General features: G+C 40.9%; 1 protein-coding gene across 9 annotated transcripts in view; it reads left to right on the forward strand.

Annotated features, from left to right (window-relative positions):
- LOC117267164 (disks large-associated protein 2) overlaps positions 1–24,764 on the forward strand; it is a 221,183-nt gene extending 196,419 nt beyond the window's left edge. For all 9 annotated transcript variants that reach the window (XM_033642876.2, XM_078174999.1, XM_078175000.1 and 6 more), the window contains 5 exons: positions 6,201–6,289; positions 6,421–6,860; positions 7,025–7,116; positions 15,094–15,246; positions 16,308–24,764. In XM_033642876.2, coding sequence (XP_033498767.2) covers positions 6,201–6,289; positions 6,421–6,860; positions 7,025–7,116; positions 15,094–15,246; positions 16,308–16,514 — 981 coding nt within the window. In that variant the 3' untranslated portion in view covers positions 16,515–24,764. The remainder of the gene's footprint in view (positions 1–6,200; positions 6,290–6,420; positions 6,861–7,024; positions 7,117–15,093; positions 15,247–16,307) is intronic.

Raw genomic sequence — 24,764 nt, forward strand, 5'->3', positions numbered from 1 at the left:
AGTGTGGGTGAGATAAGTATGGAGCGGAAAGAGCAGGACACCGACTGCTGGGAGGAAGTGAAGGTGAATTAAAGGAAGGAGTAGCCAGGGAGCAAGTAAATGTGTTTTGTGTTTTTTTTGTATACATGTGCGTATGTGTGAGTGCACCAGAGAATTATATTGGCTTTCAAATTGGCTCCAGTGATGTGTGTTAAGTAAGAAGTTTAATTACCAGTGCAGGTGCAGTAAAGGTCCACATACAGAAACATCCAGGAGGGACAAAAATGTAGAGAGGGCAGCCCTTGCCTGGTAACAATGCAGATTGCCTGAACATCATAGTATCACAGAGTTCACACTGAGAATGGAAACATCACATTTGTATGTTTCATACGTATCATATCAACATGTTTAAAGTGACATAGATCAGATTACACGTATCTGAGCTGAGTTCCTCATCAGGAGGTGGAGGGGATGATGGATGATGTAAGACTTAGTGAGACAACTGCCAAGCAGCAGATAGCAGCAGACAACTGTTCAAGACCAGCACAACTATTTTTAATGAGAGGTCAGGACATTTCTAGCCAAGACTGTGGCTAGAAAAAAAGAAGTGTATTCTAAGTCGAAATATGATCTTTTCCAAACCATAACCAGTTGGTTTTGGTGCCCAGACCTAACTACATGTTAACCACAGTGCTGTTGCAACATCAAGTTTAATATTGAAATGTCAAGTTTCAACATATCTACTATATATGAAACATACAAATGTAACATATCCATGTTTTTTTTCCAACATATAAGCTGGGCTCAGACAGGAGTTATGGGCTGATTTAACCCTGATTCACTCCTCCTGACAATTGTCGAAGACATCCAGTTTGGGACCTTGATCAGTTCCGATGTTCCGATGGCCCAAATTATCTGGTAATGTGAGAGGTTTTTTTTTTTTTGTTTTTTTTTTGAGGAGTCTTAACCCTCCCGAAGTGCTTGCAGGCTCATCGGGGCCACCCCAATAATGCTAAACATGTTAGCTTTTTTAGAATATAATATGTTTTTTGATTACAGTTATGATGACTTCAGTATGGAGCAGCTGACGGTGTTGCCAAGTATCAATAAACGTTTTAGCCTTTAAGGCTAACAGCAACTAGCTACCTCCCTCTTCCTCCAGTTCTCACTGAGGAATAGACAACTTGTGTTGACCGCATCTCCCCAACCATTTTCTCATCCAGACTTGTTTAGCTTTCTACTTTTATTTTAAATTCTTAATACAGAGCATTTTGTGTACATCCGCTTCCCCATGAGATCACATGATGTGGTGCCTTCATGCTCTCTCTGGCTTGATAGTCTTAATAATATCTTGTAGTGTAGGGATGCTCACTTCGCTTTGCCTTGGGGCCATGTTTGCATAATGACAGGAGGCCTGGAGCAAGTTAATAAACAAACAATAAAATGTATTAGATAAAATGAATAAATGAGGCAAATCCAGTTGCAGCAGCCAAGCACAGGTCAGGTGTAAGCAGGGGTGTTTCTAGGATTTGAGGATACTCCTCTGTTAGGAGGTCTGGGGGTTCTTCCCTTGGCACATTTTTTCTTTTTAATAAACAAGCTCTTTTATGCATTTTTATGCACCCTGGAACCTCATTTACAGTTTAAGTACAAAAAAAAATCCAGTATGAATCGATTTATTTTTATTGTGAATCAGAACAGGGTTGGCGGGGCACACTGCACCCTATTGGGCTGCAAGTTGAGTATCACTGCTGTAGTGTATGCTGTGCCATTATTATTTTATTTTCTTAGTGTGTGCATGTTTCACATTAGAGAGAAGAACATCTGTGAAGTTTTTCCTCATGCGCATGACGCAACCCACTTGGTCAGGATTTTGAAAAACTCCTGTAGTCTTAACATGGCTTTATTCTGGCGATTAGGTTATGAACCTGGTGGAGGAAGAGGAAGACAAAACACACGTGGATTTTTTTGGTGGCACAATCCAAAAAAAATATACTCAATATATTCAGTCTTGACTACTGTTAGATCAGCATAAATAAATACATTTATAGTTTATTAATTCTACACCAGAATAATATTCATTACAGTATGAAGAGGGCTTTCAGACACTCATGTTGGGAAATTAATCTGTAATGATTTATTTAATGAGCCAAATTTCTAATAATTTCCCAGAAGGTTTTTTTAATAGCTTTTTATTCTACAGAGGCATCTATTTTAATTAGATTTTTGTTAGTTGAGTTTTTAAGCTGCTTCCGGTTGAATTTTCTTGAGAGAACTGTTCAATTGAAATTCAATTAAAATATGATTTAATTACTAACTCAATAAATTACATAAAATATGCCTATTTGTTAATGGCTACCATTTCAGTCGCTAGCTTAGATGACAGTAGTATGTTGCATCAGGCAACTCTTGAGACAAATATTGATTTATCTATAGTGCACACAGCTTCAGCTGCATCAACATCATATTATATGGCCAATCAGTCAGCTTCACCCACTATTTGAAGCATAATTAACCTGAATTAGCCTGCCCCTGTATTGATTTGTTATTTCCTTTTTGGCAGCCGTATCTTAGAGAGGGTCAGCATATCTTTAATCTCTGATCTTTGACCTTGCGGACGTGGTGTTGTCTGACTTCCTGTAGTCCTCAAGGACCACTTTACAGCCACCTTAGATGCACTTTTGCTGCCTTACAGCGAAGACGTGTTTGTGTTCTGAGGTGCTGATTGATTGATTTCCAAAAATAGTTTTAATTGGAGCCATAATGAGGTTGTATAAGGAGGGGGAGTCAAAGCGTTTAACCTTAAGCACAGTTACTGGCTGGGAGAAGTCACCAGGTGGTGTTTGTGTGTTTTGGATGAAAGGAACAGTTGCTCTGTTCAACTTTTTGCTGATGCTCACAGTTTCCACACCTGTGCTGACGTTGTGACTGTGATTACTGATGCAGTGTGTGTGTTTATGTGTGTGTGTGCACTTCAGCTATCTCTGCGTAGGTACACCAAAACATCTTCAGGGTAGGTAAGCCTATTGGACATAAATCTCACAGCTCCTGGATGTTTTGTCCTCCTTCAGTCCTCATCCATCACAGACATGAAACTCATTCTCTTTTCATGAGGTGGACTTTGCTCTGCTTCTAACACAAAGTAATGGAGGTCACCTCAGCAAGCTGCTCTGCACTCATCTCCTCCCTGCTAACAGCTTCTCCCAAATAGCCTGACAGAATACAAAATGGCTCTCCCAAAATATCACTCTGCAGCTTTAAGACTGACCACTCGACACCAAAGGTAGGGTTGACATTTCTTCACAACAAAAGCACGGCCTATTTTGAACCAGTGGCTTTGACTCACTCTCATAGTCCAAATATTACACTGAGCGGAAGATTTATGAATGTCAGATGCTCCAAAGGCCTCGTATGGACATTTGTGGATAACAGTCATTGTAGTGGAAAAGGCAGGGATGATAATCCTGGGAATATACACATATTTATCTTTTAGCCGCTCTAGCCGATCTTTAAAGTTATACCTAGGTTCAGCAGTGCTAACTTTTGCTAATAAGCACCAACACAAAGGCTAAATATCATTAGTTTTGCAGGTATTTAGTCATAAACCAAAGTAATGGACAGCGACTATGCATCTCTCAAAATATCCAGCCACTCTGTATTGTCAAATTTCTGATTTGCACACCATTTTTGGTACAGTCACAGTGAAAGAAATAACAGCTCAGTGGGCACTAAAGAAGAAATACTGAAATGACAAAAAAAGACAAAGAAAGGCTTAAGACAGCAAAAGAAAAGGAAAAGATTGTGACGGTAAGCCAGCAGGAAATTGTGAACGCTAGACAAAGAGCGAAGTGAAAGCTAAGAAATTAAACAGGAAAGAGATGAGCAATTGGAGAAACAAGGGAAAAGTGACAGATAGAAAAGCATAGCATAAATGCTGAGCACTGACAGGGTTTCCATAAAGACAGTAAAACATGGGGCTCTGGGGAGCGGTGCAGGCAGCGATAAAGAGTCTCTGAGCCTCGGCTCCTGGATCAGGATCGCAGCCATGCAGGGGCTCGGGATCATCATCAGTCACTTTTGCTTCCTGTCCCATAATATCCACTAATATTGCCCCATCTGTCACTGTGTGGTCACACAGCTGTGGATACTTGACAAAGACCAATCCATACTACCTAACTTTAGGTAGTGAGCATTTTTCTTGGGGTGTTGTTGGTTATTTGCGTTACTTTTTAAATAGCAAGCGAACAGAGGCCTCATTACACATCCAGCAGACAAAGAGCAACATTAGTATTCATTTGAAGTTATGTCTCTGTCCACCTGATGAATGTAAGCCCAATATTCAGTCTCGTTATCTCTTTTTTTTTTTGTCTAAACCAGTGTCTGGGAGAAAATATCCAGCTCTTTAGCTGCTAAATGCTTGCACTATGTGCGCCAGCTAGTTTCTAACTTCATCCATCTCGTTTGGTGCTGGGCAGGTGGTGTTCTGCAGGTGTATCAGAGCTCTATCACTAAAAGTACCACCTGTGTTCAGGGAAGGATGCTGTTTAGAGTGTGTTAGCGAACCAAAACAGTAAAGTTGTGGGTTGTACAACCAACACAATGAGCTGAAAGATGCTGAAAAAGCTCTGCAAAGCTGAGGGCAACTGCCAAGTTAGGTGATTTATTCTCTGTGGGTTCATTATTACAAGCGAGTCTTCCATTACACATCGTCATGTGATCCAGTGTTCATGTAAACATATTGATTAGTGCAGCTTTAGCCAAGTAGAGTCGATTAGAAATTATAGAGTAACAAAGTACTCCGTACCTTCCTTTTGGTGTTTCATGTACTGCATGCATAGTGGATTTAATTAAACATATAACGTGGATTTCAGAATTATGACATCACATCACACATATATGGTGCTCAGGTGATCATTTTCAACACAGCACTGTGGCACAGCAACAGTTTAAGGGAGCTGTATGCATTAATATAGCTCTAGCTATTTGGTGGAGTGGTGAGCAGAGAATGAGGTCAGTATTGTGTTTGTTGTAATCCGAGCTTCTTTGTTGGTTGTTATGGTAGACGGTCCGGCTGCTCCTGCATGTAAGTGAGTGTGTGACCTGCGAGTGTGTCCTACTGGCTAGCTAATCGCCTTTCTGCACTGCACTCATACAGCAGTTTCTGTTTATATTGGGACGGCATCGTTGCAGAAGTGTAGTGCCCACCATCCAGTTTTCCCCCTAGTAAACAAGCACTGTGGCTGTTGTTAGCATTGCTATAGAGTTAGCACAGTTAGCTGCTAGCCCCCAGCTCAGCCACTTACATGCTGAGAACAAGCGCCAACCTCCAGGCTGGAAAATGAAGCCAGTGCAGAGGTGCCAAAACTGCATTTCGTTGAATGGCCACTTGAGGCTGGCTCCAGAAATGTGTCAGCTCTCGTAGACCCCCATGTTATAATGCCCAACTTTACAGCAGAAATAAACATGTCTACAGCCTGGTGCAAAACACAATTCTGGTCTCTATAACTAATTTCAACATTCATGACAATGGTACAGGAGCGAATTTTTATATAACTCACCCATATACATTTTATTAAGGCTTAAAGTTACATATATTTAAGGGCAGAGCTGCTGCGGTGAGATTTCACTACAGTCTGTGAGTCATATCCACCTTTGGATCATCCACAGCTCCATCCTTATCCAAATATGGTCACCTCTGGCTCCATAAAACACAACATGGCAACAGCCGAAATGCCAAACTCAAAGCTTCAGAAAGGCAGTCCACAAACCAATGGTTGACGTCACAGTAGCTACGTCCATTATTTTATATAGTCCATGGTTGAGAACCATATGTTAACTATCCTGACCCAGACTTTGAATCATAGACATGTTCAGAATGCAGCTTCTTTAACAAGTATTATAAATATTACAGAAAATCTTGGTCAACCATGGACATTTATATTTAAAATAATTGTTTTCTAGGCATAAGATGGTGTTCAATATAACATACAGCACATCCTCCTTTAGATTAATTTTCATAGAAACCTAAAATCCTCTGCAGGAAACCTCTTCAGTCTTGTTGTCTTTGTTGCCTCCATAAATCATACAGTGTTTACTTTCTGACAGGCCGTGTACAGTTAAGGTGCTCTGTCCAGTCCCAAACCAATAAACTCAGAAGCACTGGGGAACGGAGGCTCACATAATGAGAAGCACTGTTGGTTTGTATCATTTCTTCACATTAGGTGGAAGCAGCCACGGACTCTGAATCTGAAAGCAAAGGTTCGCGGGAGTACCATTCTGTTGGGATCCAGGTGGAGGACAACAAGAAAGGGTGAGATAATGGCTCTGGGATTTTAAGCTCATTAGAACACCTCAATCTGTGATGTGTGCTCTCTGCTATTATTTGCCACTGTGTGCCTGTGTGTATAAATGTGTGCATTCATCTGTGTGTTTCTATCTCAGACAGGGCAGGTTCAAACGCTCCAACAGTGTGACTGCAGCTGTGCAGGCTGACATGGAGCTGGAGGGCTTCCCTACCATGGAGGACAAGGGCCTGCAGTTCGGTGGGGGCTTCCAGCGTCACTCAGAGCCCAGCACGCCCACCCAGTACGGGGCGGTGCGGACCGTACGTACCCAGGGGCTCTTCAGCTACCGTGAGGATTACCGGACCCCTGCCGAACCCCCCAGTCCCAGGGAGACCACCAGCGAGAACACCTGGCAGCTGGAACCCCCCTCCCCACGAGAGAACGCGACCCCGTCGGGCGAGTCTGGCAGGGCATCCCCCTCCCTGAGGAGGGATGGGAGCTGGTTCATGCAACTGCTCCACACAGAGACCAAGAGGATTGAAGGCTGGTGCAAGGAGATGGAGGCAGAGGCTGAAGAGAACGACCTGTCAGAGGAAAGTGAGTGCTGTCACTGAAAGCTTCATATATGTCTGATTTAAGGCTACTTTGTGCAAGTGACAGATTGATTAAATGTACTGAATGTATGGCACTGTACTGTATGTGTTGTAATTGATATGGTGTGTGTGTGTGTGTGTGTGTGTGTGTGTGTGTGTGTGTTTCAGTCCTAGGCAAAATCCGAAGTGCAGTGGGAAGTGCTCAGCTGCTTATGTCTCAGAAATTCCAGCAATTCTACTGGCTGTGTCAGCAAAACCTGGTAAGGAACCCATCAATGACAGAGAAAGAGAGATAGTGTCTACAGTTTTCATTTGTTGTCCTTCATGCTAACACTATCTTAGCCCAGTTGTGGTGTGGACTGCACTTGTATAGCGACTTTCTAGTCCTTCAACCACTCAAAGAGCTTTTACACTATGTCCCATTCAACTATTCACACACATTCACACACACTGGTGGTTGAGGCTACTATACATAGTCCCACCTGCTATTCAGGAACCATTCACAAGCTCTCACACACCAATGTAACAGCCATCATGGGCAGTTTTGGGTTCAGTATCTTGACCAAGGATACTTCAACCCGCTCTACCTCTGAGCCACAGCCGCCCAGACTTCCCTCTGAATAGATTCTCCACGATTCAATCATTCACTTTAATTTATGGAAACCATGAGCACCAAGGTATAATTCATTCAGATTTACCAGCAATGGTAAACAGGAGAGACAAAGAAAAAGTAGTGACTCTGTACCTTTGAAACAGTCCCTAAAGTTTAAATATGTCTCCATTCCTCAATTATTTATATTCCTTTAGTCCGTAATGGTCCACCAATTTGAAGAATCAAAAGGGTTTTTTAACAAATCTATTGCTAATCCGTTCCAAGAGTCTTTTTCAGTTCTAACGGACTGGTGCGGAGTCGCAGGCTTTAAACCCAGTGTGGGTGTGAACCCTTACAGATTCATTGAGGTCACATGTGAGCTCTGAATTTTAGAGTGATGGGCTCTGTCATGAATCTTTGCGGCCACCGTACTATAGGCTTTGATGGCCTTTTTCTCAAAACCATGGTTTGGTGACAGTCACTATGTAATGTGAAGTATTTTGATTAATATTTGGAGTACAAAAACAACACTGATATTATTAGAAAGATAACACTCTCCTCTTTCCAACAGTGTCTCGTCCACCCTCAAATTGCCGACAGATTACAGATGATGGTACTTATCATCATTATTATCATCAAAACACACTCTATAAATGTCAATAACAACAAAAGAACAAGAGAAACAGTATAACATAATTACAAACAATCACTGGCAGTCAGAGAGAGAAAGTCTTTATTTATCTCAACATAATTTGTGTATGATGATCCATGAAAGGTAAAGCATACAACAAAAAGAAAAATATGTAAATTTCAAAATGTATAAATGTGGGAAAAGGAGCTAGCTGCCATTTATTAAAATTTAAACCAATATATTATCCATTTTCCCCTTATTGAAATGTATGAATCATTTCTCAGTCTTAGCAGAAAAGTCAGATTTTATTATTTTTATGGCAACACAGACAAACTCAGCATTCAAGTCACATGTAGGTCAAATCCATTTTTTTAGCCCATTCGTACGCTCCAGATCAGAATTTAAATAATGAGAGATTCCATTCAACTTTTCCTCATATGCATAAATCAGAAAACATCACATCTGAATTTTAAGTGAGCGAAGAAAAGTGAGTATGACGCCGCCGCAGAGTGATCAAAGCCTGAGAGTCCAAAAAACACTGTCTGCACTGTGCAATTAACTTGTGTCATTGGCAACAGTTCCACACTCCTTTAATGTGTCCTCACAACCTTTGTTCTCCAACCTTCAGTGCACATTTAATGCTCTAGCCGGCACTAACAAACTGAATCAAAGCTCCCTGAATATCATTAATTGTGGAAAGCTACAACACTGAGAATCAATACCTATCTGGCACATTTCTATGTGACCTGAATGTTTTGAAATGAACAATACATAAGCGTGGATGGGTGTATTTTCAGTTTTGTGCTAGAAGAGAAGAACAGAAGGCTGAGCCAAACTTGGGTTTAAATAGACCTAAATATCCAGACACCAGCCGCTCTGTTGCTCATCCAGTGCAGGAACACACAGGGTCAGAGATTTCTGCCTCATATTTTTCTTCCACTGTTCACAACTCGTTTTATTGATCTGAGCAAGTGCCCAATATTTCAAATGAAGCTTTGTGTGGAGTTATGAGAGATAGTGTTGCTTGTTTTGCAATGTGCAGCAGAAAATGTTCATTCAGGGGGAGTAGGGGCTGCACCAGGATTAGATACAGAAAAGTCGAGGCAGTTCTCATGCACTGTTCGTACGTTTTCTTATGAAAATGAATGCATCAAAATTCGTATATATTCTACATAATCATGAGCCAGTAATTCGTGTATAACCCACGTATTTGGGAAGGCTGCAACATCAATGAGCTGTTGGGAAGGAAGTCGTTGACATCAGGAGGCATGCTGGGGTGGTGGATGGGTCTCAAAACACAGGACTTTCCCTCAGGAGACGGGTGTTTGGAACCATGTCAAAACAAGTGAACTTTTAACTTTAACTTTTAACAACGCCTTTCTGTCTGGTCTTCTGCAGACAGATAGGTAAGTAGAGTCTTGCAGCACACACGCTTGTTTTAGGGGGAAAAGGGGGGTCATCGGGAGTTGGCTGCAGTCAGCAAGATGTCACTGCTACCTGCTTGAGGGTAGGCAGCCTGAATTTTGGACCTACTCGGAAGAAGGTCCTTCTCCAGCACGGCTCGGCGTGGCATGGCGTGTCTAAACTTATAAGGAAACACAAATCGGTGCGACATGGTTTTACTTGGCACAGCCAAAAGTGACAATGGAGAAAGGGTAGTAGTGTCATTTTAAGGTATATCACAACCTTGTTTCTTTTCCCAAACCTAACCTACGAAATCTTAGGGTAAGTACGTAACTTTATATTAAGTACATAATGTCATTCAAGGGGCATTAATTCGTTAGATATCATACGGACCATTGTATGAGGATACGTTGAGCAGTAAGGTTGCAGATTGCAACCAACTTACACTTGTACCGTGTGCCAAGTTTGTAGGCCCAAGCTTGAGTGGCCCTATCTAGAGCTAATGTTTGTTTGTTCACTCTGGGCCACTTTAGAAACAACATAGTGGACTTTGTGAAAGAGGACCCGCTCCCTATGTAGATATAAACAGCTCAATCTAAGGTGGGTTAGGCGTTTCTTAGTTTCAGGTGATTATAAATGGATCAAAACAGAGTTATGAGGATAATATTCCACTTCTGCCAATATCTCCCCAAATCCTACACACTGAACCTTTAACAGTGTTTTCATTGTAAAGAACTGCAGCATTTCTCTACATGACAAATAAACATGAAACAATAATTGCTTCATACTTTCCGTTGTTTCCCCACAGATAAGAAGCTTGGAGAGATGTTTAATTTCTCTCTACCTGCATCTCCTTTGGTAAAGGTTGATTTAAAAATTCTCTAAATGAGAGACAAGCAGCGCACTTCTCTTGGAGGAGCTCTAGGATTAAAAGCACACACTGACACAGCCAGGGCTTAAAACTCACTGACTCCTCCCAAATCTACCAGCTCTGGATATTAGAAGCCGTCAGACTTCTGAGATACAGTAGTTTGCAGAACATCACCAGTTCAGGGGTCAGAATAAAGCTGATGAAACGCTGAGGCACTCCCTCTGTAATTACAGATAACAGCAATGTGTTCTGTTCTCAGATCACCTTACATGATGGATACTATGATATTTCAAATCTGGAGTAATTTTGATAAATTATTTCGCTGTAGAAAGGAGAATTATACTAATCTTATAATGCCATACAAATATCAAAGTAAAACTCTCTATTGGAGTATTATGCAAATGTAAAGGATTTGAGTCAGGCCGTTTGAGATTTCAAAAAATAACTGTAAAGTAAAAGTGGGTTACTGTAACTTTAATCTCAGTATCACTGAGACAGTTTAACATACTGATGTACAATTTGGCGAAAGTCATCCTCGTCTGATTTGATGATTTGTAATTTAATAAAACATCTGCTTTTCATTCCCATTTTGATGCCGTACCATTTTGCTTTTATAGGATCATGAGTGCTAAAACTCAAAACCATCTTGCATCTATTATGTTTCTTGTTAAAACATGCTAATGTGGCAGGACATGATGCCACACTGTAATGCAGAAAGAAGCACTAGCAACCACATCATAAAAAGGTTATGTAATACCTCACCCAGAAATGTAGCATAGAAAATACCAGGTGCTGCCATCATACTGTAAATCTATTGGACTGTCAGACAGGAGCACCGCTCACCAGCCACCTCATCTAAATGTCATGACATCTGTGAGTGTGGGAAAGTGTCTGGAGTCGACACGTCCCTTCACAGTAGGTTGACCTAAAAGATGAGTATGTGCAACCACTTTACCCGCAAACAACCATAACAACCATGCAATTTGCAACAATATGCTTTACAGAGGTAGAATAAGTGAGGGGACTCCAGCCTCAAATGTTTTCTCAAAAGCCATGAGTCTTTCAGGTGTTTAAAATATCTTCAATTTTGTGTCATTCAGATGATAATATATGCCCATGTTGTTTATCCCACAATGCTATTCCCTAAGGAAATCTAATATAATTGAGTACATGCTCTTCAGTTGGCCTAATATTACATTTAAAGTATTCGAGACTACATTTACTTGGCACTGTTGGGGATCCAGTCCAGGTTATTTTGGCATAAATTAAAATGTAGCAGATTTGTCAGCTAAACATTCACTCTGTGAACTCCACTCCAGCATAGTACAACAAAAATACGTTTCAAGAAAAGTAATGCTGTTTACATCAACATTCTACCCTACATAACTTAAAATTAGTAACAACAAACAATGTTTGCCTCTTTTTAGGTGGCAGGAGTGCCAATTAGTCATCCTTAGCATTTGTTGTGTCACAGTTTCAGACTGACAGAGACAGTTGGAGAGCAATTAGATGCAAAATAAGATGAAGGCTCTACTGAATGATTTTTTTCTTTCGCAACTATCATGTTTTTCCCAAATGATGTACAGAGTTTCAGGCATTCTGTTATCTCAAATGGCTTGAAAAATTATACATATAGCTGCTGTAATGGCGAAAAAACAAAAAATCTCCCTTGGGGAGCATGTCCCCATGTAACAACTGGTGAACCAGGTGAGAGTGGACCCAAACGCATCCATCCATTTTCATCCACTTATCCGGGGCTGGGTCGTGGGGGCAGCAGGCCAAGCAAAGCACCCCAGATGCTGCTCTCCCCAGCAACACTTTCCAGCTCCTCCTGGGGGACCCCAAGGAGTTCCCAGGCCAGATGAGATATGTAATCCCTCCAGCATGTTCTGGGTCTGCCCCAGGGCCTCCCACCAGTGGGACGTGCCCGAAACACCTCCAGTGGGAGGCGCCCAGGAGTCATTCTGATCAGATGGCCGAACCACCTCAACTGACCCCTTTCGACACAAAGTAACAGCAGCTCTACTCCAAGCTCCCTCCAGATGTCCAAGCTCCTCACCCTATCTCTAAGGCTGAGCCCAGACACTCCACAGAGGAAACTCATTTCGGCCACTTGTATCAATGATCTCCTTCTTTTGGTCACTACCCAGAGCTCACGACCATAGGTGAGGGCTGGGACATAGATGGACCAGTAAATCGAAAGCTTCACCTTCCAGCTAAGCTCCATCTTCACCGTGACAGTCTGGCGCAGCACCCGCATCACTGCAGACACTGCACCAAACCGCCAATCCATTTCACACTCCATTATACCCTCACTTGTGAACAATACCCCCGAGTTACTTGAACCCTCTCACTTGAGGCATTAAATCTCCCCTAACCCCAAAAAAAGTTTGGCTAAAATAACACAGTCTTTACTGGTCAAGAGGTAGGTTCAGTTTACAGAAGGACAATCAGTGGAGGCACGCAAATCCAATAGGACTGAGGCAGAGGCAGTCAATCAACAGGCTAAATCCAAAAAAAACAAGAAAAGGACACTGGAAAACAAAAGGCTGGATTGCTAGACACACAAGGAGCTAAGACGAATTGGCACTGAGAGAAAACAAGACACACACTAAGAGGCCGTTTACACGTACACGGTGATTTTGATAAACGGAGACATCTTCCTTCGTTTGTGCCCTTCGTTTACACGCAAACGGAGATTTCTCCTCTGAAAACGAGTCTTTCTAAAAACTCCGGCCAGAGTGGAGATTTTGGAAAACTCCGGTTGCGCGTTTGCATGTAAACTGAGATAAACGCAGATAAACGGAGTTATAGGCAGCCCACGTCACAGTATGCGCCGGAACTTGCGCCTGTGTAAAAAGTGCGACCTATGTTGCTATGGTGACAATGGATACATAGAAGGCTTGAGCTTCTTGTTACACTGCCACCTACAGGTTTGGCATGCTCTTGTGTATATATACAAGGGTAAGTGTAAACGAAGATCTTTTTGAAAACGGAGACGGTGAAATGTCCATTTATGAAAATAGCCGGCAACGTGTAAACGGCCTCTCAATACTCTGGTGAGGGGGAGGATAACGAGACACAGGTGAGGCTAATCAGGGCGGGGCCAACAATCAGACACAGGTGAGGTCATCAAAAGGGAGGGAAATCACACGGGCAGGAAGTGATGTCATCTCAAACGAGAGGACATGTGAGTTTCAAAGTAAAACAGGTATAACATGAATGAATGAAATAAAAAAAACATAACCTTAGAAACTTGATTTTGAAACTTGAGTTTGGGCTGAACCCCAGATGTTTTCAACATCTGGCTCTGCCCCTGATTCCTAAGATTCAAGTCTTGAATTGCGTGTAATTTTGAAATAAAATTTCAAGTATGATTAATTTATAATCAATTATGTGGCAGAGCTTAACATGCAGAAGTAAATTGACGAATACTCAACCAGCTGAAGCTGACTCAGAGGTCTGAAAGGTTTTATTACCACTCATCTGGAACACGTGAATAGCTTTATGATAAACATTCTTTTAACCATAGTGGAATATAAACTGCACTCATTTATGTAATCAGTGTTTCCTCTTAAATGCCCATAGTCCATACAGAATGCAAAACCATGACCTTGATAATATTGGCGCCATGTTGTGTGAAAGCTTCTGAATAAATTAAACTGTGTGGTGTCGTTGAAACAACGCTGTTGCTCACACCGGTGTTTCTCCATAAAGCGATCCAGCGATAGCAAGAAATTGGCTCCGCTCAGAAAATCCATTTCCAATTGAAATTTTTCATTTGATTTTTGATAGATAGCAGAGATTGCACGGTTTTAATATTTAATGTTGAGATGTTAATTTGTGTGTAATATTTGTTTTGGAACAAAATGTTAATCACAGACCATGTTTTCTGCATAAATTTGAAATCTGTGGGGAAAACACTCTGGAAATTTGGAGAGGAACGCCCACAGCTCAGATATTTTGGACTACAAATGCTCACACTGTGTTACTGTTTTCTTGACATTAAGACCATGTGAACATATAGCTGCTTGGTATCGTAGGTGGGTGTAGTTTCTCTGATAACATTCATAGTCATAGGTCATAGCTCAGCATTTACTGTCTGGGTTCCTGTGTGTATTCTAGTAAAAAATGAATAGCTTGTTTTCTTTTCAAGCATCTTTCATATCTAAGTCTGCAAGCAGAAATGTTGTTTCCGCCTCATAAATAATGAACTCGTTGAGCAGTGGGGGACTGTATTAATGAATAAAAGCTCAAACCTAACAGAAAAAGTTGAACTAAGATTACCTCCAAATTCTATTATTAACATCAAGTATTAGCACAGAATCTCATGACTCATTAAAACCTGCAGCAACTGCAGGCAGATACAGAGACAGTGAGGCGCTCCTCAGTCTGATGTTTCTTTCATGTTAGGAACTGAGTGATGAAAAGGACCCAACTGACAAAGGCAGTTTATTATTTCTGAGCTCATTCATGGAAATAAGACTGGATTGCTCTCTATCACAAGTTGTTATCCCTCATTTCAGCCCAAATCCCTAAAACTGGCATTCATCTCTGTTTTGATGGGTCTGATAAGGACATCTAGTGGATCTGTGCTGAAGTGCAATAATGTGTGTGGTCATGACTCTCGTGTATGTGTGTGCCAGCATATCAAACAGGCAAAGTAGCTCTTTATGTAATGTCACTGCAGATGTTAATGTTGTCTTTGCTTTATCTCCTCTCACCTGCGTCCCCCACAGGACCCCAGTGCCATGCCGCGGCCCACCTCTCAGGACCTGGCTGGGTTCTGGGACCTTCTGCAGCTCTCCATCGATGACGTCACCATGAAGTTTGACCAGCTGCAGCAGATCAAGAACAACAACTGGAGGCCCATAGAGAGCCCAGAGAAGAAGGTGAGTAACTACCTTGGCACTGTCTGCTCTGAACCCAGACAGCATGAAGATGATACTGCCTTTTTAGTTGAATGTATTCTATATAATGATCCTGAGAACACCTTCAAGACAGGCACTGATTCCGCCTCCTGTGGAAGCCTAAACAAAACCGATAGACTGCCAGATGTTACCCCGTTGGCAAGATCCAGCCTGTAGTTCTTCCTGCTTCCAACTACATCACTTTCAAGTCACTGTATGCAGGAAGTACAACAGAGTTTGCAGCTGCAAAGACAGTTTTCTCAGTCAATATGGCATACTCTGAGTAATCTAATTCTTTAAGCGACAACGTTTACCATCGACACAGATTGGACACCCACATAAAAGGTGGCGAATTTTCTCTGTAAGAAGAGTCCAACCTTCTAAATTCTCTATGCATGTTTAATTTGCAAAAGTATATTTTTTATATTTGTAATTATTATAATTTGAGGAAACATACATTTCTGCCCTCTTCCCCACCACAAACATTTTTATACAGTCCCTTAGCAAACATCTTTTTTAAAGGGCAGTACAAATGATTGAACAAGTCTTTGTACAGAGTGAATGAATGAAATTTATATCACTGTGCATATTATTATGCCCAGCCAACATCCGTGTATAACACACCTTAATTCATACAAACCAGGAGCAGAGTGCAGCGTACACAACTTTTAAACTTTAAAGTCCAGAAATAGAAAAACAGCTGAAGCATTTTTCGCAGTTCAGTCTTCAAATCATCATTGAATACAAAAAAACTCAAAAATAACTGACAGAAACATTTACTAAGTGGTACAGAAAACATCAGAAGTTCTATAATTAAATAATCTATCTTGCTTTCTTTTCCAAGCTTTTCAGATGAAGTTGGCAAACTTAAACGCACAGATTTGTTTGTGATACTGATTAAAACATGCCAACAGGGCTGCATCATAATCTTGAACACTGAGTTTGTTGGTGTTTTCTGATCACTGTAGGCCCCAGCAAATTGTTGAAGCGCTAACCAAAGCTGTACAAACACCCCTTAATTATCCTCTCTTCTCCCTACAAAGCCACCAGCCCCTGTACCAAAGAAGACAGTTCGACAGAGGAGTATGGTGACGCGGGAGAAATCCCTGGACCTCCCAGACAGGCAGCGGCAGGAGGCCCGTCGACGGCTAATGGCGGCCAAGCGGGCAGCCTCCTTCCGGCAGAACTCAGCCTCGGAGCGAGCAGACAGCATCGAGATCTATATTCCCGAGGCTCAGACTAGACTTTGAGAAGACAGGGTCCGGGGCCGACACGTCTCTCTGCTCCCACACTCAACTTTAAAACTAGCCTTTTTTCTAGACTGCTACTCTCTCTACTCTTCCTTTATCCATCTGTTGTCTGATCTCGATAGCCATCCTCAGTGCCCATCGCCAACACCATTGGTCTGTAGGATGTGCCGAGCCTCTTCTCCCATTGCCAGAATAAGTGAGAGCAGAAATGTATGTCTGACATGGGTTGGTTGGGTTTCTCCTTGGTTTGCTGGTGATCATGATACCCAGCCTACACGCTCTCTCATCCAGTGTCCTGGATGGGTACGTCTGTAGTTTTTCAGCATTTGCAAAGTGCCATTTAAAAAGTGCAGCTTTGAAAACCTACCAGCAACCAGGCCTTTGAGCTAAAAAGAGTAAACGAGAGAAATTATATTTATTTCAAGTTGTTCAAAAATGGTCAAAGTCAGTAACCCTTCAGTATTTTTCAATAATTTAAGGTTACATTATGACTCTTTTTGTTTCTTTGGTCTTTTTTGGGGTAAATGTTAATTACAAGCTAAATATCACAAAATTGTTGTAAGTTCAAAAACTTTGAAAAGTGCCAATGCTTGAAATACCTCAACTATGTGCATGTGGCACTGATCACCCATTCAAGGTTATTCAGGCAGCCCTTGTAAGCTCTGGACAGGTCAGTGTTGAAAAAAATGCAGCTTTCTACTCAATCTGGTTGTAGTGAAATGTTTTTCTTGGTCTGGATTGGTGGAAGAATGACATCTGTCAGCTCATTAACATGCACATTTCAAACAACTTTCCTATATATCTCATGTTCCTGTTGCCAACTTTCAGATATTGACATTTACTTGAAGCTGAAAACATGCAAGTCTTGTGCCAACATTTTCATTATGTCAATGCAGTAGAAAAAAAACTATGAAGGTTTGTGTAACTCCTTAGATCAAAATGTGTAGACAAATGCACTTATGCACTTATTACAATTCTCTCTATTTCCAAGGGAAATGTACATACCCAAGTTCACAATAGTACTGTTGTATTTTTTAATTGTGAGCGGGAAGAATATTCATCGTGTAGGCTATATTTTTTTTCCCTCATGTCCACCTCTTGCCTGCCCTCTCTATTGCTTTTGACAAATCTAGATCTGTTGCATACACACGGTAGCTTTGTCACACACACACACACAAAAACACACTGCTGTGTTTTCATCTAATAAACTTCTCTCAGGCCCTTTCAAGTAGCGCCCTCAGCCACAGTTAATGAGGAGTGATAGAAAAACTGCCAAAACATGGACAAAATATCTGCATACCAGTTTCATTAATCCAAGAAATGATTTGTAATCTTCATATTTCTTGAAAGGTTCTGTGTTGCTGAACGTCTCCTGAAGCAGAATCTTAACTACGTTCACTCCCTCTTGGAGAGGCTGGGAAATAATGAAACAAAAGTGGGGCAGAGGCATTCCAGAGGGATGCAAGCAGCAAGTCCCAAATAACTAAAACTTTGCAAGTCTGTTGAAAGGAAATGCATGAAGAATGGGATATTAACTGTCTGTGGCTGTGCAGACCAGTGTGTCATATTGTGTCTCAATATGATGTAGTTAGCTAGATATTACTATTTGCCTTTGATTCCCATCACAGTATGTAGATGTACCAGTTGCACCAGCTCTTCATAAGTTTAGCTTTCTTAGAACATAAAGTGGAGATTTCTGCATTAAATCACGGATAAAACGGGTTGACCACACAAACAAACTCTGTAGATTAGTTGTACTCAACGCAGCAGCCTGGTGGAACTGTTATGTAGTCAACACAGCCATCTGACAAAAGTAACGTTAGCTTGTTTATATATAGCAAAAGATTAAGAAATTAAAGAGTTAATGTAAAATATGGTTGACATATCTGACCTGACACTGGATCAAAATGTCTTTGAATAATGATGTAAACTGTAGAGATTTTGAATTACTATACGGTATACTGATAACATGCAAGCTAAATGATTTAGCATAATCAGATACTTCCAACTCTTTCAAACCGCACAAATACTAACTCTAAAAAGCATGTTTCTAACTTAAAGGAATACTTAACTCTCGAAACAATGACTTGTATGCCAATGATTCACCTTGTTTTACCTTGAATTCTTGAATAAAACTTTGTTTATCTCACATGCCTCCACATTGAACGAAGAATCCAAAAACAGAGAAAATTCTTAATCATCGCATAAAAGGGGACCACTTTAAACAACATCAAAATTATATTAAAACACCGAGTCTCGACTCTCACACAGCTCGAGCAGTATAATCCAAGTCTCATTTGTCCAGTTATATGCTCAGTACTTCCCAAACACATGCATTATCACTAAAATGCTAGTCTTGAAAACACTTCAGCATATGAGTAGCATGCAAATTTGCAATTTCCTAGGACAGTGAAGGAATGATCCGCCCTGCTCTCCCTATGACTGGCTAGAACTTGTTGCCTTCGTTAGTGGGATTGGTTAGGGTTAGGATAACAATGTCAGGGTAAACCAACCAAAGGCAGAGTAAGGGGGACCATTCCTTCACTGGCCTTGGATTAGCAAATTAGCCAGTGGCACACCTGGGCAAGGATGTGCTTTTGAACTCTGTGCGTGCATTCGATTGAGATCAGGAGAGTTCAAACACACAAGCTTGTCCAGGTGGACTACTCGTCAGTGCCTGAGTGTTTTAAATCGCAAGATTTTAGCAAAAATGCATGCGTTTGGGAAGCCTTGAGCACACTGGGCTTGAGCTGTTGTTAACCGTGGCCCCCATTTGCTTCAATTCATCAAGAATTTTCTCAGTTTTTGGATTCTCCGTTCACTGCAGAGGCATTCATGAATTCAAGGTAACACAGGGTGAGTAATATACAAATGGTCATTTTGTTGGTGAAATATTCCTTTAATTTATTAAATGCTTAGGCTTAAATGCTTATTAAATGCTCCGGTCTAGTAAATCACTCATTTGAAAGTACTGAGTATAGATACTAACAACCTAGAAAGGACTTACCACACAGAGTAAGTGACGGATCTATGAATAGCTGGTGCAACCCAATCATGGTACATGATGTGAAACTGGAAAACTTAATGTTATGGGGCCTTGGATAAGAGTCTAATGACTTCCAGGTAGTTATGAGTACTCTATTTCCCATTTGTAAACACGTCGTGAGCAAAAGCCAACATCCTGCTGCTCTTTATTATCAATCTTTGGTGCCAGAACATCAGTCGTAATTGCGTTGCCAATGTTATATTCAAATCACTGACCTAAAAACTGAAGTCTATTGGTAAAAAACGCTGGATAATCAACCAACTAAATGGTGCTGCTTTTTATTTAATAAATACAGTACTAGACAAACAATCAATGCAACACAATGCGCTGTCAGCTGATCGAAACATCACATAAAAATCTATTTTTATGACTTTTGGTTGAGCAACTGTGCCAGTGGTTATTATGGGTAGGACCACGGAGATTTATTATATGGCAGTAACAACAAAGTACATTTCTCTGGATTTGAATATTGTGTGTGTGTATGTGTTTTGCGATATGTGTGCGTGTATCTCGTTTTTGTAGCACAGTGCTGACACATTCAGAAAAGAGCGGGTGAATCTTGGGTCAGTGTGGCTTGATTTCCTTATTACTACCCAACTGTGGCCTGACCTGCACGTCTCTCTGACACACACACAAACACACACAGAGATACACACTGTCCCTGAGTCATCACCACCGTAGCATCTAATTTACTTTTTTATGTGGCAGATTGTATTTTTTATGGAGGCGTGATGCATTCACTTTAGGAAAAAAAAATGCAGTTTTTTTCTGAATTAATGAGATTATTATCTCTGAATTCTGAGAAAAGTTTTAATTGAAATAAATTCTGCTCTTGTTTATTTCAGCATTAACGATATTAACAGCATTATTAGCTCGTGTGAAACAAGAGCAAATTTTTTTCCATGAAAACTCAGAATTCTGTGATAATAATCTCATTAATTCAGCAAAACAAAGCAGAACCTTTTTTAGGTGAATGCGTCACACTCATGGGCAGATTATGAAACAATGGGCCCCTGGGCACAGACATGCAGAAGGCCCCACCATCTCTCCTACATAGGAGCAAAATGCTCAGACAATATAGTTGTTAAGCCTCTTTTTGTTAATGTTTTGCATTTCTGTGGTCATTTTTTTTTTGTCTGTAATTGTTTTGGCCCTTTTTATAATTGTTTTTAGTCTATTTATGTCTGTTTGCAGCTATTTGGCATCTCTTTGTAGTTATTTTTGTCTCTTTATGGTCTTTTTGTGTCTTTTTAGAGTCGTTTTATATTTGTTTGTGGTCATTTTGAGTCTCTTCTTGGTCAGTACATGTCTCATCAAGTGACATTTTGCAGGCGAAGGCCAAGACGGCCCTAATACTTTGGGTCCCCTGGGCCTGTGCCCTGTAGGCCCGTTCAGTAATCCATCCATGATTATGCTTCCATACATTTTGATCAAATACAATTTAATTTTTTTTAATTATTTGCAGGACTCTTACCCCATCATGACTCCAAGTATAGATATGTTTTACTCGAACCTGTTTCCAGAATTCAAACCACGCTTTCCCTGAATGCATAAGACATTTTTAGGTGCCACGACTTCAGACAACACATTTTAGAGAACTAAGAAGTATACTCAGTCCAACAAATCACCAAGTAACCAAAGTCAGCGGTAGAGTGACAAACATGCTGTGCAATACTTCAATTAAAGATTGGGCTTTTAATAGCCCGCGGCTGACTGTTAGATTACACATTTCTCAAGAAAACACGCCCATCGATAATTTTGCTGTTTTTTTCATGGCAGAGGCGTGGGGGGACCTTTAACAGTATGACAGTGGGTTGCTGGAAAGCGTCCGGGTGTGTGATGCCAGGCAGTTGGCAGAGCAGAGACGTTCCCCTGCTGTTGCCACAGTGGCAGGCAGACTGGAGAGAGACAGACTCGGCCTGACATATGCTGGCTTAGAGGAGACGAGAGCTCCGCACTGAGCCCCAAACTGCTGGTGTTGTATGCTGTTGTGTCGCTGGAAGGCTGTTCTGTGTGGATCGTGAGGCACTGTGCTGGGTATTTTTTCAGCCCGCCTTTGACTAAGCAAAGCAGCTTATGTAAGATTTCGGGTCCTTGGTGAGATCAAGCAAACAGCCTCCAAGGCCCTTCAAAGCTTGTGTTGATAAATGTATTGCTGAATAGTGGCCTATACTGTAGAATTTAAGCATCAGCACTACACGTCTTTCTATCAATCTGTGTTGGGCTGGTTTCACTGAAGGCTGTCACTGAAACAACAGAGGAGTTTCTCCTTTATGCAAATTGATCAGGGCTGTGAAATAAATCAAGTGTATCCACCACCTTGGTTCAGTTTAAAGCGTATGTCTTGCACCTGCAAGAGGCACATTATTGCAATCAGTTTTTCGATGAAGCACGGACAAATTTCAGATTCTGTTGTGGCATCGCTCTAAAGGAACGGTGTGTAAGATTTAGGGGGATTTAGTGGCATCTAGTGGTGAGGATTGCAGACTGCAAACCAGCTGACACTTCTCTCTGTAAGATGATAACATAACATGTGCTCACCTTATTTCTGATCTAGACATTCAGGAGGTTTTTACCATAAGCCGAATTATCCACAGAGGTCTCCTCCTCTCCAAAACAAACAGCCTAGGTGTTTAAAAACAGTAGAAACACTGAGTAAAGCAGTTTTATATTAAAAATCGGTGTTTCTCCTATGCTGTTTGGCATGTCTGAGATGGCCTACTAGCCGAGCACCTGCTAATGCGTGCTCACCTATTTTCTATGATAACTTAAGATCCAGGTGTTCAGGTTTTTTTTTACCAGGACCTGAATTATCCACAGAGGCAGTGGCGGATTTGTGTTGATTTCTTATTAACTCTTCTTAGAATTACTATTAGTTTTATTGTTATTGCTATTATTTCCTATTAGTATTATTAAGAATAAAAAGAACACCATTGGTAACCATTAATCAGTTAATGATAATATTTTTGACCAGTTGTTTTACTGCACTGTGCACCAACCAGGTTTCATATGAGCTAGCCAGTGGCACCACTCACTCTGTGATTAACTTAACGGCTAGTAATGCCATCCCAACCTAACGGCGTTGCTGTGCAAACACTGTGGCCACCCTCCAGTCACCACCCCACCCCCATGTCACCCTGGTGAGAAAGTGGCTCAGTTTTGAGCCACAAGCCATCTTTGTCATTGTTAGCTCTGTTAGCACAGTTAGCAATGTTAGCACAGCTAGTGGTACTAACATAGTTAATGATGTCAAAAGCTCAAAATGAAGCCACTTATTCACCACGACTATATGCAGGAAGACTGAACGATGGCTACCATGTCTCTGCAGCAAGGCAGTCCTGGGGGCCGGGAGGAGTATGCCTAGGGCGCTGAGATGCTAGGTCCAGTACTGCTCAGAGGTCTCTTCCTCTCCAAGACAAACGGACCTGGTGATTTAAACCGGTAAAAACACTGACTAAAGTAGTTTCACTTAAAATAATTAGTGTTTTTCTGATGATGCTTATGGCGGAGGGGCTGCTACCTACAGTGGCCAATGTGAAAATGCAAAAATTGTTTGTCCGTTCTGGGCTAACCTACTATAAAAACATGGTGGTGCAGCATGGTGGCATGGCATATTCTGCTCCCTGTGTAAAGAGCTCATTTAAAACTAACCAAAACACTACAGATCCAGTATATTTTATTCCATTTTATGCCAACACAGCCCCCTAAATCCTACACACTGGACCTCTGAGAAGTCACAAGGGAGCAGACAATGTTGGACTTTGTGCAATAGAGACACAGACTTTTGCAAATTTACCACAGTTAGAGGCGAGAGCTGGGCTTGCAGAAAGAATACATTTAGTTTGAGAACCATTCCCTTTTGGAAAAAGAAAAAAAAATACATTACCTTGAGAGTCTCTCTGAGCCATTTTCTAAACTTCGAACAAAATCTCTCTGCTGTAATGGCTGGGTCAAGTTTTTCTCCCAGTGAAAATATTTTCCATCTATGAAAAGTTTTTTAACCTTTTCACTCATTTTTTTCCAAATAGGTATGAACACACACAAACAGCTGTAAGGGCCTCCTGTTATAACGTGATGTTGCGTGTCCTTGAAACTTCAGTAGCTGTTTTATGTTTGGATCCCTTTTGGTTGCATTTGTGCCGTGCAATTGTGTGATACTGTGAGACTTGGAGGATTCGATAGTGACTGTGATGCAACTGTGGTGAAACTATAGTAATTTAACAGCTAGTCACCCACCAAAACCTTGTGAAAACCCCCAGGGGCAGAAAATTGCACCAGTGTCACATTAAATGTCATGAGGGCAGCAATTAACTACAAGTGCCATCTTTTTTGACTTATCCAGCATACTGTAAAAGCATTACTCTACACAGCCACATTATCAGCCATCACTTTTATGTAAGCAAGCCATTCCCGCCATCGCCTACCTTTTCCCCCCATTTACCATCACATGTTTCTATCATTTCAGCTCGCGTCTCGACATCTGTGGCCTCACTTCTGGTATGACTGTCTACTGTCTGCTTTTAAACTCTAGAACCCGTGATGTGAAATATTTCAAGGGGACTTTTTTGTATCGCCGTGGAAAGACTCACTGAGATAGACTGATACAACACTTCCTTGAACTTGGAATGTGAAAAACACTCTATAATTACTAGATAAAAATGAAAAAGGTAGTCGTTTAGCTAAAACTATTTTCATCTCTTGTATATCATATCTATAGTGAGGATGAATATAATGCCAAATATTCATTATTTGTAAAGAAATATATATAGATATATAAATATATAATATATGCTTCATTGAAACATGACTATTTTCTGCATTTTGCTCATGTTTTGTTGTCATTTTTACTTTGTTATGGTTATTTTATAAGCTGATATGATGGCATGCGAAAAACTGATTCTGAATGTAGGCTTGTTTATTTATTTTCTTTTGTTAAGAATTATAACGCTGTCCCACTGATATGTATTTATTTAAGTCAGTCACATATGCATTTCTCAATGTGTGTTATTTCAGTGCAAGTTACCGTTACCGTTGGGTTATTTTTGTATTCTTTGAGTAGTTTGCGACAACATATGCATTCCCCCTTCATTATTTCCTAGCTGAGCTATTGAAAGATTTTGCCTCTTTGAGTAGTTTGATCATTGCTGAGGTCATCCAGTGTAAATAATTCTGCAATTAAATTTTTTGAAGAAAAAGTTTGGAAA

The sequence above is a fragment of the Epinephelus lanceolatus genome, chromosome 15 (genome assembly GCF_041903045.1).
Source record: "Epinephelus lanceolatus isolate andai-2023 chromosome 15, ASM4190304v1, whole genome shotgun sequence".
In the NCBI taxonomy this organism is placed as follows: Eukaryota; Metazoa; Chordata; class Actinopteri; order Perciformes; family Serranidae; genus Epinephelus; species Epinephelus lanceolatus.